The sequence below is a fragment of the Platichthys flesus genome, chromosome 4 (genome assembly GCF_949316205.1).
Source record: "Platichthys flesus chromosome 4, fPlaFle2.1, whole genome shotgun sequence".
Classification (NCBI taxonomy): domain Eukaryota; kingdom Metazoa; phylum Chordata; class Actinopteri; order Pleuronectiformes; family Pleuronectidae; genus Platichthys; species Platichthys flesus.
The window spans coordinates 7,911,871-7,929,137 of NC_084948.1; the positions used below are offsets into that span (position 1 = coordinate 7,911,871).

The following is a 17,267-nucleotide window of genomic DNA, read 5'->3' on the forward strand; positions in this document are numbered from 1 at the left end:
TTGGTCCGTGGCTGAGCTAGAGACCAGCCGCAGCCAATCACAGCGCTTCCAATATTCTACATGTGTGTTGTGTCTCAATACCAAGAAAGAAGAAGAAAAGCACACCGTTGAGAAAGCAGTTCAGCAAAGGGTGAGGACACAGGCAGCTGATCATCACGGGAGCAAATGGCTTTTATTTAGAAAATAAAACAATCTATTGAATGTAACAACAGAAAAATGGATTGAAAAATGAAACTATGACATACAAAAAAAATAGAAGAAAGAAACTTAGACTTAAAACTTTAGCTAACTTAAAAGCAGTTTGATCAAAAAAGTAATATACAGTGATACACAGTGAATATGAGCCTGAAATAGTTGTATAAAACAACTATAATAAAGCAATTATTGGAGAAACTGATCCATCCTCTGCCCTCAAATAGTTCCACTCTGCCTCGAAACACACGTGAACAAGAGAGTCTGGATTGAAAATCTCAAATACAGGGAATTCTTTTGTTCTAGTTTGACAGTGAAATGAAGAAACTCCACTTGAACCACTACTTGTTTTCAGAGTGTATAGGGTATATTTGCAACCAGCTGCCAAACCTACACTGCACACATGTGCTATAAATCCTCCCACCATGCACGTGACCTGATTCACCATATACTGCGAACTTCATGCAAGACATGTAATTCCTAGAAGTACATGAGGAGGGGGGTTCACATGGTCCAGTGGAAAAACCAGCTGCAAACTAAAAGCACTGGTGGAGGAATTCAGACCAAAGGCGCCGCCTGCTGGCCGCTCAGAGCAAGGCCACTTACTCCTATTATATTTAATGTGTGTGCATGTGTCTTGAGAACTCCTGTGCCAAAAAAATTACACAAAAAATACATGGAACAATAAAAGGGGTCATTAGAGTTCATCCTTTTGCGAAGGCCCATCAGTTCCCTTATGAAACACCTTTTAATGTTATAGATCCAGACTTTTATTTGGATCTGCAACCAAATTTAAAAGGTTCATAGATATTAGTCCCCTAGCATGCTAATGGTTTTCCCCATCCAAAAACCTAAATTACACTCTTTAAAAAATCTAAGAAAAGATTGAAAATGTCTCCTAATCCATCAGCGGATGGTGTCATTGTACCTTTCAAACTTTCTTGCTTTCTCTTTTGATGTGAGATGAAGATAAGTTGGTGTGACTATCTACTCAATTATAAGTCATTCGGGTTCTGAGGTTCCAACACTCAAGAGCTTCACAACTATTCTTATAATTACATTGAAATTATACATTTATCTGAGCATGTGTAAAGAAATCTTGTCCTTACTAACTTAACTAATAAGCAACACTGAAACCCACACACAGGAGGCCCAAAAAAAGCAATAAAGAGCCAGCAGCCATTCAGCAGTTCGTATTTACTTCTGAAATTTATTTTTTCAATCTGTAGTATCTTATTTTTAGTGTGCTGTAATTATACATTGGTTTGGTGCATACAGAGAGTCAGGACTGATAATAGGAGTGCAACTGTAAATCAACAGACAAACTTTGGGTTTGGTTTGAATAAAGCTTATACACACAGAGAAAGCAACCTGCAAGGGCTGCTGGGAAACTTTTAGAAAGAGCCGGGCGGCCTTCTCCAGCCGACGACTCAACTCTGTCCAGGAGGTATATTTCTTTTACTTCCACACACATATGTCGTATTGCTATCCCACAAGGCACGTGTACATGTCAACAAAACAATACTAAAAGCTTCTTCTCTCAGTTTCACATCATCAAACCTCGCTCGGCTTGAATCTCTCATTTAGGACACAGAACACAAACTGTACAAACCCTCCCGAATTACAAAATAAAACACAACATCCATAATATTATCATATGAATCATACACAGAATCAGTATAAATCAACAGGGTCTTTGGCTAGTATAGGTTAAGTGCAGTAGCACAGTCCTGCCTCGGCATATTGCACCTGCCTCGCCACCCAGAAGCAGCGCCAAGAAAAAGTTATGTAGACAAACGAGGTCGGGAAATATAGAAACGTTTTGGAGCTCCTCTCAAAGAACCACTTCTTCACCGCCAGGCTTTGGTCTCACCTGTAGGTCTGAGGAAGGGGCCAAGGGTCAGAGTCAGGTTTGGACAAAGACATATCGATAGTAGAACTGGTCTGTTAGAGGCTCTCAAACTCATATCAGGTTTTTTTATGTTGTTGTGTAATTATTTCACTGTTGTCATGTGTTGAATTTAATTTAATTACAATTTTTATTGTTCTTTTGCCCTGAATGGATCAAAGTTCTGTGAAAATACAACTATTTCCACGTCTTTGTGCCCAATAGGAATCTGAATCCACGAGATGTTTAGCTGGTGTTAGCATAAAGGCAAAAAAACAGTGAATAAACTTTCCTTAACAGCAACACTTATCCTCATTAATTGATATCTTCTAATTAAACATTATGGCTTTTTGTTATATAAACAAACAAAATATATTATATATTTATTTAGTGTGTATTAAAACCAAAACGTGGTTGTCTTTTTTAACCTTTGGACAAAGCCAAACATGTTCTTTATCTCAAAGCTAAGCTAGCGCCCAGTTCCTAAGCTAGCTCCTAACCCCTATGATAGGTCCTAGCCCTGAAGCTATCTCCTAATGCTGAGGCGAGCTAGCATCTCCCACCTGGATGTTTAAACTTACAAAGACACGCGAGTGGTAACAATCTACTGGAAAAATCTCAAAAAGAAAATCAAAAAGTGTCTTAACCAAAATGTTAAACCATTCCTTTTGAAAAGTTCACATTTAGAGATGTAGAATATTTTACGCACACATTTGTCTGCAGCTTTAACCTAAAAAAAAGATATAGTTTTTGGTCTTTGCTAGCATTCTTTGCTAATTCTAGATTTAATATGACTTCAAATCGAACTTTAGTCTCACGTTATGGGTCTCAACACGCTTTCATTGGCAAACAATTGTAAAGAAGAAGAAATGAAAAGAAAAATGATGGATCCACTTAAATGACAAATGAAATGATGGCCTTTGGTGAAATTTAATAACTTTGGTCAGAGCCTAGTCAGAGGTAGCCATGACAACGGTCCTCATAGAGCCGCGGAAGCTGGGAACAGGTCAGTTCAGGTTCAGACACACAAAGCAGGAAACTAAAGAAAGAGATGATGGGGGGCTCTGAACAAGGTACAGCCATCAGTCAGACGACTTTCTCTCCACCCCCAGCTCCACTCCCTCTTGCGCGGAGTGTCAGTCTTTCCATTAATGGTCAGCTCTTGAGCGAACCCATTAGGAGTACATTAGTCAAGGACAAAGGTACGAGGACCTGGTGATGAGGCAAAAACCACAGCTGCAATCTTTCTTCTCACATTCCACTCACACTTATTCACTTGCTTTGTTCTCTTCTGCAGCGTTGTCACTGCAACTCTCATTATTTCATGTAGTGAATCGTTCATCTTCCTACCTTACAAATACAGATGTCTAAAATCTATTCAGTAGTATATATATATATATATAGCTATATGTTTTGATTGAGTCTGACACTACCGGCCCTTTTTTTAAGTTTTTTTGTGTCACCAGTTGATTGAAATCCTCCTCGTCCCGGAAGCTCTCCACAGATTTCCTACACACTTTCAGCTTTGCTCTACACACCTTCATGCCTCAATAAGTAAAGAAAAGAAAAGAAGGGTCAGCGAGACGATCACGTCTTCTAGTCAAGCAGAAAAGTAAACAGAAAAAAAGAAAAGAAAACAAGGCAACAAGCAACATCCAACCCTGATTTTCATCGACAACAATCGACTTCTCATCGTTGTCTCAAATTGGGATTCCTCCCTCATCGTTCTCTTGGTCATGTTCCCAAAATAAATCACAATAAACACAAATGGTGCAAGAAAAATGCACCAAAATATTTGTTATTCCTTGGCCTCATATATAAAATCAGAATATTCGAACAGCAACAGTATTAATCCCAAAAATATAATATATAAACATAAATATATCAATTAGTTTTGCTGGATTTTTTTCTTCTTTTTTTAATTGGAAGCATATGCCACCTTTGCAGAGAGAGCTGGCATTTGATTGGCTTATGCAGAGCGGGGTCTGCAGTCGTGTGATTGGAGTATGGTATGGAGGTGAGTGTGTGTGTGCGTGTGCATGTGCGCTCAGAGTGGCCATCATCTAGAGTTGAGTCTGGGAGCCGTCTGGAAGAGATTCAAAGGAGACAAATGTCATGTCAGAGGTCAACATAGTAACTTTAGTTTCAGGACAGATGTAAAAAGTCAGTCACACCACTCCCACAAGGTCATGATGAAGCAGAGGCAGTGGATCTTCAGAAGAGAACAAGTGCATGCATGACCTGGAAGACTGAGAAGTTTCACAGATACATAGGAGCTGAACTTTTGATTGTTACACTTAATAATAATCTTGTATCACAGAACGGGAGGCGCAAAACGTATTGTCCTAACAAAGAACTAAAAGATATGTATGTAATGATTCTTTCAAGAGCTTGACCTTTAAAAATTGTTCAGTAAAGAATATTTTATGTTCTAGAAATATATTTAACATTTAATTTTATCTGGGTCTTTATCAAGTAGTATGTGTTAACATGTTGCCATGTCAGATTCATGTCCTGATGGAAACTCTTTGTTGACTAGCTAGTTGCTAACTTTGTCTGTCTGCTGTTTGATACTAGGGAGGTGGTGAACATTGTTTTTTTTTTTAAACTAGCAGAGTCTGCAGGCCCTGAAACCTAAACACTGAGCTAGAAGAGGTGAAAAAGCTCTGTAGAACCGAGGGCCACTGGAGAGTGTGGTGATATTTCTTTGTAGGTTTGTCGCTACTTGATGCAAGTTTCATATTTTCTATAGTCACTTGATCTACCCTTATAATCTGTCTGAATTAACCTGAGGATGATTAAACCCACTCACCACAGACAAGTGTCCATTCTTGGCCTTAGCAACCAGTAGTTCTGATCCAGGTGTGAAGTCTATGATCCCTTCTTTCCCCTGAGCCAATGTAAACTTTATACTGGAGAGGAAACAGAAGAACAGTTAGAGATGTTAACTGGTGTCTCTGCTTTTAACCACTTCCTAAAGATTACAGTGTGTAAGAGGGAATATGTATGTGATTAGCATTGTGTTGCAGCACAGAGAAAAACAGGTTAAAGCTCTTTTTAAAGAATATTGTGGTAATGTAACATGTCATCCATTCATAAAGTGGATCTCCATGGCTGTGCTCGGCCTCTCACCTGCCCTGGTTGATGTTGATGCTGTGGATCTTGTCGGAACAGATTGCGATCTTGGTCAAGGTCTCAATAACATGGTCACTCTGCAGAACTACGTCTCCCTGGAAAGAAGACCATAGAACAGATCCACAGTGAGAACCCATTCATTCATGCAGGCTAAGATCTGCTGAGGCTCTGTAGCGGTGGCGTTCATTTTGAATTTATGACACATCCTTGGCTCACCTTCTGTTTGTTGTCGTCACTGGGCACGTGCAGAACAAACAAGCCGTCGCTTAGGGAGCTGACTGAGATGCCTGCAGGGGAAGGACAGTTTAAAGCTCTAATGAGCTCAACACAATCCACATCCATAAAAAATACCCTTATCCCCCTTAACAAACGATGACTCCGTCTAATTGACCTCTGACCTTTCAGATCTCCGTAGTCGATGCGCTGCTTGAGTTTGGTTTCCTCTACGATGACAGCACTGCTGCTGGTGAGGAGCAGCTGGCGGGGTCGGGCTTTGTAGCCTTTCCTGTCGTACTTGGTGACTGGCACTGCGTACTGGGAACAGAATTCCAAACAATGATGATGAAGAAAAGTCCCAGACGGTTTATAACCTGCTGTTTGTTTGAAAACAGTTCTCTACAGACCTTCATCTTCTCAGTGCCCAGAGCCTGCAGCACCTTGGGGTTGAGGTCCTCTCCATCTGAACCAGAGGAAACATGCTGTGGCAATCAGTTTCATGGTGCAAGCTGTAAAGTCTGTGAGGTTTCTCAAAAACATCTGAATCTTACTGAGTCTTGTGCTGACAAACAGCTTGGGCACACTCTGTGGGTAGTTGTCCTTCTTGTCCTTGAAGATCTCGCTGGCGATCATCTTCTGCTCCAGCTGTTCACACAGAGTTTATGTCAGTGATGGAAGTGAAGGAAGCAGCAAACAGATATCAGATCACACAGAGCGGGACATGACTGGTGATTGGGCAATAGTTACCTGGTGTTTCCACTCAGGACTGATCTTCTTGCAGTAGCTCCACACCATGTTCTGCATGCTCAGCTTACGCAAATGCTCTGATGCCTAAAGACAAGGACGGACAGAGGGTAGTGCTGTATGTGAGTGGGATCATAATGGAGAGACAACTAGGATCAGATTTCCCATCGATACACACTATTCTCATTTTCTAATTTTATCAGAATAAAGGAGGAAATTATGTTTTTTTTTATATTTGTACACGATAGATTTTCGCATTGAAAGGGTCCTTGATCAAATCCTAATCTGAGTTTCTGGTTCACATATTTTTTCTTCAGCATCCGTATCTTGTATTCCTGTACCTCGGTGAGAGCAGCTGGAGGTGTCGGCCAGCTCTTGTCCAGGACGTTCTTGGGCAGGTTCCTGTGCAGTTTCATGAGGAACGAGAAGCGTACATAATCCAGGAAATACTCGTTCTCTGGACAGCGGTCCTTGTGGCGGTAGATGAAGCCCTTGATGAACCTGAAGGAGAGATGAGGGACAATATAAATATATTCTTTAAAAAAAAGACGCACGCACCGCACACAATCTAGACTACACATGGTCTGATGGCTTCTAGTGAATGAATCCATTGGCTTGTTGTTGAAAGTGTACTTATCACACGGTGACTCTGACTGTTCCTGTATGGTCTGTACCTGCGGATAGTATCAGCAGCCTGACGCCTGCGCTTGGCCCTCCTCCTGGCCAGGATCCCCCTCCACCATGCCTGAATGGAAATAGCTGCAAGACACATCGAATACATTTCAGCTTCCAAACAAATACTACGACCACATCTTTGATATTCAGTAGTTGTTAAATAACAGCGTGATCTCAGTGAAGATAAGAGTAAGTAGTGGTTTTCTTCACCTGCTGTTCGGAGCTTTTGGTATTTGGACCTCTGACTGTAGCCTCTCCATCCTGCCTGTAGCTTGGTGGCTGTGAGGAGACAGGGAGCGACGGGAGGAACAGTTAAAATCTCTGATACAAGAGCTGTTAGGTGGACAGCCATGTCTCGACTCACTGGCTCTTACCAATACTGTGTTTCCTGGTCTCTAGTGCTTCCTCTGTGGAAAACAAGGTCTTTGGGAAACGGATGAAGATTTTGGATCTGAAAAAAAGAAAACATATTCATTTAATTGTGTTTGAAAAACATGGCTACATCGGTTTCCTTCAAGAAAGAGCAGAAAGAGGATGTCAAAATCATGAAGGGGAAAGGTTTTAAGGAGTAAACCTTTTTTTTGCTATTTAACTTATATGAATATCGTTATCTCTGTGTGTGTGTGAGTGTGTGTGTGTGTACGTGTGTTTGTGTGTTTGTTACAGACCTGCCCAGTTTGTACTCCTCCGGCTTGTATCCCAGGTGCTTGACCAGTGTGGCCACTCCGTCGGCCTGCTTGCCCTGCCAGGTAGGCCACGTGTCTGGACACAGGGACTTATACCTTCACACACATATGAAACAGGACACAGTCAAAAGTTAAACTGGTTTAGGAATAATGCATAAAAGTCACTTAAACATCACGTTATAACAAGAAGTGGCAGGATGAGCTAGTTTAAAAGCCTGGGAACGGAAAGGCTCAGGTTAAGAGCAGAACTATTTAAACCAATTAATCGATGGAGAGATAAGCATTATCATCGAAACTGATTATGGTTAAAGGTATTTTTCTGAAACAGCTGTATAGTCCCTAGTTACCGTCTCCTTTAGCTTTTGTATTGTACTCCTGATCTGAAGAATTTGACTAAATTAGGAGTGGATATTTGTTGTCTACCAAAAGCACATGAAAGTGTGGATATTCTGTTTTTGAATGTAAACTGTGGTAAAATAAGTGTCAAGTGCTGACATGTGATTGTGCCACACTAGTAGAAAAAGTGAAAGTGTCGGATCACCTCTGTAGGAAGACCTCATAGCGGCGTCTGTAAGCGAAGCCGGCTCTCCTAACCCTCAGATTCTCCATCAGGCCCAGGTACTTGACCTGGTGACGGATCAGCACCTCATCAAATCGAACTGGGCACAGGGAGGAGAGGGAGAGCAGGGTCTGAGAGAAATGTAACATCTTGATGGACAAAATGAACCAGAGAAAACCAGTAAATGCTAAGCAGCAGGAGTAGGAGTGGCGTGGGACAGAGAAACTGTGTGAAATGGACAAAAGGCCGACTGTTGAGAGAAACAAAGGCCGGGTCAATATACTGACGACCACACGGAGAGTCACACTGTGGCCGCTGAAAACAAACTGTTTGGGTTGGAATTAGTGAAAGCTCTCGATTATCAGGAAAATATCAGGGGAATTATCAGGTTGCTGAAGCTGCTAAGCTGCTTCTACAGGAACTGTTACATAAAACCAATGTAAACCTTTGGTGTGTTTAATAATAAATAATATTATTTGAATCACTTGAGACTCGATAATTACTCAATATTCAATTAAATAAAAAAATTGAATATTTCAGGAGGTTATGTTGTTTTGGGCAATTTGTAATTTTCTTTGAATAATATAAGAAAAAAGAAAATTCAGACTTCTAGACTCATTAACCAGATGGAATCAATAAAACGTTTTTCAGAATTTCCATCATAGAAAAAAAGATTTTAACATGAAGACAATATAGGGGCAATATGAGGGAAAGTCAAACCATGGTTCAGCGCAAAATGCTAGAAATCTCCGTATTCAAATACATCGTTCCACAAAAAAAAAAATCCTTTGACACAATGTCCAGTCTCTTTACTGAGCAATATTATGGGTAGTGCTAAAAAGTTCCCTCCATTGTTAAATGTGAAAATAAAAGAGTTCTAATAAAAGAGTCTTGAGAAACATGAACAATCTGAATGCAAAAAAAACACAAGAACACACAATGAATAAATGATATTCAGCTAACCAGGATTTTGGTCTCCAATTTAAATTGAGACTGAGCAAAAAAAACAACACTAGACTCTGTACCTGCTTGCTTGGAGTCATTGGGCTTGATGCAGCGCACGTACGACGGCTCCTTGGACATGAGGATCTCCATGAGTTTCGCCAGGCTTGCTTTGAATTGGGTGGCTGCCTGGAAGGGCAGACACAGACAGACAGAAGCTGGTTAGGAAGTGATGGAGAAGGAGGTAAGAGGGCTGCGAAGGACACAAGTCAGGAAGTGAGGGACTCGTAGGAGAGCAGAAACTGAAGAGGTGAGCCGTGGATGAATGTGGTGGCCTGCAGATAGAGCTGATGACCTAAGAAGAGCTACGTAAACAGAGGAGTGGCTAATGTGACTGTGACAGTCCAGTAGAGACGGAACACTGGACCCAGTGTGGACGACTGGGACTACTGTCTTACCAGGCTGTGACAGCACCCTGATCCAACTGTGTGTGTGTCAGCGCGAGTGTGTATGTGTGTGTATGTGAAGAGCATTTAGTGTCAGGGCATTCCTCAGTGAGTGGGAGGTTGCAGAGAATCCCCGTCAGAGCCCCCCACTCAACGATGGAGAGGGAAACACACAATTGTTTATTTATCTGTGGGAAAGACCGCTGGGACACATGAGAGTGTGATTCATAAGAGTGAAGAGCTCAGGACACACACACACAAATAATAAGGTATCTCACTGTATCAGGACGTTTCTTGTCACTCAGCTCCTCCCTGTTGAAGCACTGGTTCAGGATCTTGTTCTCTGACATACACATGACCTGCAGACACACACAAAGGACATTTGAACCCTTAATCACAAATTTCAATCACCAGCATCAAACTGTCAAAGTAAAATTACCTTTGCAGTTAACAACCCAATGCTGCCTCCATCGTATCAACTCCCCTCATGAAGTTCTCTTCCTGTTCATTCTAAACTCAGACTCACCTCTTTTAAGTTCCTGAAGAGCAGGTCGTTGTTCTTGTCCAAAAATCCTGAGGAAGAGAAGATGAAATTTAACTTTCCATTCTCGCGTCTACATCCATCACTGAATTAATTCAAATATTTTGGAATTTATTTTGTTCAGATAAAACATTTTAAATGTGCAAAGCCCTTACTGATATGAAGCGAAAACTTTGATATGACTATTAAATGTATATTCTCATCCAACATCCAACCAAACCAATAGACATGAGGCCATACTGGCCCTGCAGCCACACACCCTAAACCCACTTAAATAGCCTCTCAAGGTTATAATCCCTTGAACGGCTGATATTCATAACCCTGTAACCACTCAACCTATGAGCCTGGACCTAACTGTCTTGATCAGAAACCTTAAGGTCAGAAGGTTAATCCTGATCTGAAACTTCAAGTTTCTCTCACCTAAAAGTTGTAAAAAACTTTAACAGCACTTCAGATATAGGAATACAGGTCAGAGATTCAACTAAAATCTGAGTAACTGAAACCACAAACTTGGAAAACTCACTCTGGATCTAATCTGAGAGACTGAGCCTGAAAGTCAAAGATAGGATCTGATATATAGGAGATATCGGGATTTCAACTGCCCAGTTGACTAGCGAGGCATGGGGATTCATCGAGATTAATACTCCCTGACCCCTGATCGCAACTATATGCCTTACACTAACAATTACCTAACCTAATCCAAACCTAAACCTAGAGTAAGTCTAAACCTTAGCCCACCGAAAAAGTGAGGCCTGGCATTTCCGTAATTTCCCCAAAACGTTGTCACTCCGAGGTCTATGTTCAAAATGGTCCTAACAAAGACATAGGTACAAGGACGCACACGCGCTCGCACACACACCCAGACAAACAAGCACACACACACAGACACACACCGTTGACGTTGTAGTTGACTTCTCCAGCGTAATGCAGCAGTCTGAATTCCTCACGGCCCATCAACTTCCGGGTCTTTGCATCAGCCAGCTTGTGACTGCAGAGAAACAGACACACACATCAGAGATACATCAACAAACAGACCGGACACATGAGCAGTCGTTCGCAGTCTGGTACCACGTGCAAACAGCTCAAGTACCTTGAGAAGAACCAGGATATTATGTGTGTTATTGTGGGAGTTATCAAATCAATCGATCAGACTTACGTGACAAAGTGTGGATGTCCTCCCACAGTGTTCTCCAGCTTCTCTAGGAACGTGATGTCACTGGCGTCCCCGGGCCTCAGGCACTCCTCATCCTGAGAAAGAGAACAGCAGTTAGTCACAATCTCACACAAGGAAAACAACGTCAAAGACTGTGGCCAAATATTATTATCATTTACATTTGATATTAACTTATCTCCAATTTCTTTCCTAGAGCTTCTCTCATGTCCATAAGGTAAAATTAATCTAAGATGATTAGCTTAGTGTAAAGAATATGTCAGCAGGGGGCTAGCCTTATATGGTTTTGTCTAAGGTTGATAAAATATGCCTATCAACACCTCCAAAGCACATCAATTAACACATTACATCTAATATGATTATTCATCTCAACAGGAAAAAAAACACGCTTTAGTTTCATATCATGAAAAACATTGACTATAAAACCTTAATTGCAGATAAACTGGGTAGGATGAACACAAAGTTGTCTAACTTAACTCTGCATCCTAGACTGTTTGTGAATTATTTTGTAGCAGAGACAGTGCAGAGCGTCTCCTCACCAGAATGGAGACGATGCCTTTGAATTTCTCCTCCACCAGGTCACAGATGATCTTGTTGTTGAAGTATTGCACCGGCTCCCACTGAAAACACAAACCACTGTACACTTTAAACATCATAAGAAGATGAATCCTGCTCTGGGTATCACTAGGACATGTCTATTGTAATAAGTTTATAATGACACAGTTTTCAAGCCTCTGCCAGCTACTTTTCCAAGTGCCAAAACTTTGGTATAGAAACTAATTTCATCTGTTCTTTAATATTTAACGACAGTAAAGTCAATCATCTGCAGAACTACAGGAATCCTGGCACACATACACGTGCCTCACCCACTTGTATGTGAACAGACACGAACACAAAGCTGCACAGGCTGAGTGAGAACGTTTGGATATGTTCGGAGTAACTGCCACATAATTTCCAGAGATGACCGACAGTGCGGCCCACAGTCCTGATGGCCGATGATAATAGGCTCTTTGAGAGGTGAATCCAAGTTTCTCCCACAACCTGTTAGCTCTCTGACCAGCGCAATTATATTAGACAGAACACAAAAAGGCCCTTGTTCCATAGAAGCAAAACAACCAAATAGAAATACAACAAATAGAAATGAAGGAAATGACAAAGAGAGGAGAAAAACAAAGCAATTAGAGTAGAGTAGAGAATTAAAATGTCATCATCTCCTTAAGAGGTATGATAGAGTAGAGTAGTTGGGGGAAACTATTTAAATTCTTGTAACATCCTTCCAGGATCAGAATACAATATTCAACACATATTGTTCATTCAGACTTAAATATTAAAAGTTTAATTGTTAATAAATAAAAGCCCCTAAACAGGGTTAAATGATTAAATTATAATAGGGTCAGCATCTTATAAATATGTGGACTTACTGTGAATCAATTAAATGAAATGATAAACTTCACTTTAGGAATAATACCTGCAACCACATAAGGAGCTTTTTATCTTGTTTAGAAAACACAAATCTAGGTACCAATGGAGAAGAGATGAATTTGAAGGAGCTTAAGAATTGAGCAACACAACTCAGGTTTTCACATCATTTCACTCTGTTGTGAAGAGAGTGAGGAAACACACAGTGAGGTGGAGAAGGAAGATGTCTCACCGTGATGCCTTCAGCCTCATACTCCTCCTGCTCCGACTTGAGGGTGAGCTCGATGAAGAGCTGCTGCAGTTTCTCGTTGCAGTAGTTGATGCAGAACTGCTCGAAGCTGGAGCGCATATCAAAAACATCTTAGCTTAAAGAAAAAATAACTTGACACAGGATAATTAATATGTTGGACTGATTATTTTTTGTCCCTTCCCATTGTTTTGGGTCTGCATGACTTTGAGGGTCAAGTCTCTAGTATTATCTTGAGAACAACTGGTTTGTACCACGAGTTCTCTAACGTCATCAGAAATCACATGTGTTAAAATGTAAATTCATGAAATCAGGTCCTTCCTCCCAATATTTAAATTTACTGTTGAGAATATAATGTCTCGAAATAATTAAGTTGTCAGTGTCCGTGTTGTATCAAAAATGACTTGGACTACAAACCTTTACAGTTTTTAATTGAAACTGTACCTGTTGTGCTGGAAGACCTCAAAGCCGTAGATGTCCAGCAGACCAATGACAGAGTAATTCTTATAGGAGTCATCCTGTTAGAGAAACAAAACAGAACACATCCTTATTTTAATGAAATTCACTGTTTGTATGTAAATATGACATTTATACATTTAAATATACATATTATCAGTCAAGGGCATGCTATTCAAATCACATTCATGTCTGAATAAAACTGAGACATAAAACAGGCCCTTTATATAAATAACATTTCACTGCAGGCTTGACAGTCAAGGATATCATTTTCAGATATATTACATTTATATATAAATATTAGACCCTGGCATGTGCCCGATATCACAGAAATTAAATGTTGTTTCTGTAATTATTATATGATATAATGTTGTTCTGTTCACCTCGTGGAATTGTAAATGTCCACAAGGTGGAGCTGTGTTGTAACAAAATAAGCAGGCGACATTGTTATGTTCTGTCTGTACTACATGTTAGCTCATTTTATGTCTGATCATACTTTGATAGTTTGAAGTATTAATGATATATGAACATCATAGTGTGTGTGTGTGTGTGTGTGTGTGTACCGCGTATGCCAGTGAGGCATTGATCTTGTTGACCAGCCAGGTGAAGGTGCGTCCATACACTGCCTTGGCCAAAGCATCCCGAGCTGATGATGCCTGCTCCAGGTTCAGTGGGCTCATCAGCTGATGAAGAAATAATCACATAGAGAGAGAGAGAAAGAGTAGAGATGTCAACCACTGACAAAAACAGACTTACCCAGAGTTCAGCAGGAGCAGTTCAGACAAATAAAGTTGTAATTTCACCACCGCAGACATTACACAGAGAGGAGTGCTCTGTATACAAATAATTATCACACCCCGGCTCTACAATGACTGTGTGTGTGCAAACCTACCTCCTCGCCCTTGGCAATTATCTTCTTGTGTGTGAGTGCCTCTGTGAGCACAGTCCCATTCACTCCTAACAACTGGAGAAACACAACAACATTAGAACACAACACAGCTCCGCAATTGACAAACAAATGTTCTACATGCATTAAAACAGATGACGTCATTCCACTCAGCAGCAGGGACATGGTGGGTAGGATATCTGCTGACATCAGGTACAACTGAAACCCTGAAGCAAGAATGAATGGAGGCTTTTTTTTTTCAAGGCAAAAAGTCACATGATTAACTAAATATACAGTTTTTACATGTAGTGCAGGATAAAATGTATTCACCAGCATTTGTAGATATAAGTGGATTTTATTATATGGTATTATAAAACTAGGAGACTGGAGAAGAATCCTTGTTCTGTAAGAAGCTCACGGGATTATAACGAAGTGTAACTGGACAGAGGTGTTTAGATCATTTCAGCAACTGCATTAGTTACCTACTATTTCATTACATCCATCTTCATGCCATATTTTAAGAGGCCTATTGGTGTTAGCGTTCAGACCACTATGCAAATGATAACTTGGTTAATATCAGATTTTCATAGTTTCAATTTGGGCATCATCACTTTGCATTACTAGCTCAGTGACAGTAGAATCCCACTGTAACATGTTCTCGATGAAGGGAGACGTGATGTGGCCCTATGTGATGGGGCTGTCAAAAAATGTTTGGACCATTGACTCAGTTATTTCCCTAAAGAGATAAAGTTAATGGTGCTATCTGAGTCTCCAGTTTCCTTGCACAATGTCAGTGTAGTATGTTTCATGTAAAGCACTTAATATCTACTCTGAAGTAGAATGTTCCTATATTCATAGTCAGTGCAGTTCCCAGGAGGGATTCTGAGAAATACGAACCCAGGCCTTTGTTGTTGTTTTGATCCTATTCCCCACGGTCAGTTAGTAGTGTTAGTGTTCATGAACCTGTTTGGTGCAGCCTCTTACCCTGGACAGGTACTTTATCTGTGTGTCAGAGGTGATGCAGGCATTGCCGTCCTCAGCGCCGTACTGCACATTTCCCACGTGGAGCACGCTGGCGATTATGTTCAATAACTCCTACAGGTAGAAAAACGCAGAGGTCGAAGGAATGGGAGTGAAAAAATAGAATGAGAGGGTGGTGTTCAAAACGGAATAATGTGGAGACAAATGAAAGAGAGATAGCCAGAATGGGGAGGGAGAGAACAAAGGTGAAGAGATGAGAGGCTGCGGCACAATAAGAACTGTAAGGTTTTACTGTCGACTTTAGTTTTATGAGTGACTTGGAAGATAAGCATAGCTTTGATTGTTCTTAGTTTGAGGAATTGAAAAGGATATGACTAAAGTTACCTGCTGACCTCTGTCTCAAACAGACACACACACACACACACGTACTCCAACGTGTAAAAGCAGTGTGAGATCTGAAAGCTTTGGAAGCAAGCCCAGACTCATGAACAAGTAGAGCGACTCCAACGCTGAGCACAAATAAGTTCTAAACATATAATAGCAGCCACACACGCACACAAACAGACCCAGAGATACAGACAAACAGACACAGAGACACACAAACACATACACAAACACACACACAAACACCCTCAGGTGCATGGAGTACCGTTCAGAGTGAAAGCTGTCCATTAATACACATAGTGGGGGTTGAAATATTCTCTTGTGTAAACCTCAAGTTTTTACTCTCAAGAATTTAGGTATAAGTGAATATAGGAAGTGAAAATACAAGCCTTCAGATATTTAAGGGGAAAGGCATAGGGGCTTCCACCTGCTTCATCGACATCGTGAAACAGATTACGCTAATATTTTCCATGGTTCACACCCACAATGTTACTTTGAGTGTCCGAAACCAACACGATATACACAGCTTGTACTTGGTCATTACCTCCACATCGTCCTCGTTGAAGCCAATCACACTCAAGGCTTTCCTCACCACCTTCCAATCACTGCGATCGTTGATGGAGCTCACTTTGGGACAGTTACCCTATGTAAACAAAAAACATGCACAAACAAAACACTAGTAAACAAGCTCTGTTGCTGTAAACATGGTTTATCTTTATTTACTATCTAGTTTCTTCAACAAAATCAATAAAGTAGCTGATGTGTAAATAGGTGTTAACACGTAAATTAAACAACCATTTACATGTAAAGTTAACCAATTCACACACACACAAGGTGTTTTTCTCAGCCGTTAGTGTGTTTGTGTGTGAGTGTGTATTGAGGGGAGGGTGCAGTAAAGCCTTAAGGCAGAGCAGTTCCCCACTGAGAAAAGCTCCCCTCGCTGCACTGAGAGTCCCTGAGTAAGAGCCTATTAAGCAGAACTCCCACTGGGAAGCACATGGTACAGACTGATGGCTTCTAACAGGATACAGAGAAAAAATGCAAGTGTGAGTGGGGCAAAGATGTCATGCACCTTCCCTGCACTATATGAACCAGATTAACAGTCGTCTGTAGCCAAAGGCGTGACTACAGAATAATGTCAATGAGAGTTAACTATGTATTGACATTGTTGCATGTTGAGACAGATCAATACATAGGGTGCATTTGAAATAAACCACATTCCAACCACAGCATCTACCAAATTTAAAACAGTAAACCAACAAATCTCTTGTTCTGTCTGACCAACAGATCCAAACTCCCCGAAAATTAAGTTTACTCATTCATTTATTCACAGGAGTTTTGTGATAATGACCTTATTTTCCTAAATATAATTCTGTTTGGCATTTAGCCCTTTTGAGAGGACGGTGCAATAGGGGAAGACACAGAGGAATGGGCAGAGTCGAAAAAGGATCTGTAGCCGCTGCAGTCTCTAACTGTTAAGCTGCGTTCAGACATGCACTGGACTCTGGATAATCTAGGGACATTCTCCAGAGGGGCTGTATGTGAGAGCACAAATGTCCAGGTGTGAGGCTCCAGACTTTCTCCAACATTTCTCCGTCCAGCTCTCTAGAAAAACAACTTTGATGAACTTTCTAACACGACAGATGAAAAATAAAAATAAAGAAAACGTCATGATGAAAAAGCGGAGCCATACATGCAG

The 17,267-nt window shown here is 40.8% G+C and overlaps 1 protein-coding gene across 2 annotated transcripts in view; it reads right to left on the minus strand.

Annotated features, from left to right (window-relative positions):
- Positions 1-1,382: 1,382 nt before the first annotated feature.
- The window catches only part of LOC133951577 (unconventional myosin-Ic-like), a 56,301-nt gene continuing 40,416 nt past the window's right edge, over positions 1,383-17,267 (minus strand). For both annotated transcript variants that reach the window (XM_062385601.1, XM_062385603.1), the window contains 26 exons: positions 16,113-16,211; positions 15,188-15,298; positions 14,210-14,281; positions 13,881-14,000; positions 13,306-13,379; positions 12,847-12,952; positions 11,735-11,815; positions 11,181-11,272; positions 10,918-11,012; positions 10,010-10,056; positions 9,762-9,842; positions 9,121-9,226; positions 8,078-8,195; positions 7,519-7,632; positions 7,225-7,301; positions 7,061-7,129; positions 6,850-6,934; positions 6,517-6,676; positions 6,179-6,262; positions 5,983-6,076; positions 5,839-5,894; positions 5,614-5,749; positions 5,432-5,502; positions 5,213-5,310; positions 4,893-4,992; positions 1,383-4,166 (listed from right to left, as the gene is read on the minus strand). In XM_062385601.1, the coding sequence (XP_062241585.1) occupies positions 4,140-4,166; positions 4,893-4,992; positions 5,213-5,310; positions 5,432-5,502; positions 5,614-5,749; positions 5,839-5,894; positions 5,983-6,076; positions 6,179-6,262; positions 6,517-6,676; positions 6,850-6,934; positions 7,061-7,129; positions 7,225-7,301; positions 7,519-7,632; positions 8,078-8,195; positions 9,121-9,226; positions 9,762-9,842; positions 10,010-10,056; positions 10,918-11,012; positions 11,181-11,272; positions 11,735-11,815; positions 12,847-12,952; positions 13,306-13,379; positions 13,881-14,000; positions 14,210-14,281; positions 15,188-15,298; positions 16,113-16,211 (2,373 nt within the window). In that variant the 3' untranslated portion in view covers positions 1,383-4,139. The remainder of the gene's footprint in view (positions 4,167-4,892; positions 4,993-5,212; positions 5,311-5,431; positions 5,503-5,613; positions 5,750-5,838; positions 5,895-5,982; positions 6,077-6,178; positions 6,263-6,516; positions 6,677-6,849; positions 6,935-7,060; positions 7,130-7,224; positions 7,302-7,518; positions 7,633-8,077; positions 8,196-9,120; positions 9,227-9,761; positions 9,843-10,009; positions 10,057-10,917; positions 11,013-11,180; positions 11,273-11,734; positions 11,816-12,846; positions 12,953-13,305; positions 13,380-13,880; positions 14,001-14,209; positions 14,282-15,187; positions 15,299-16,112; positions 16,212-17,267) is intronic.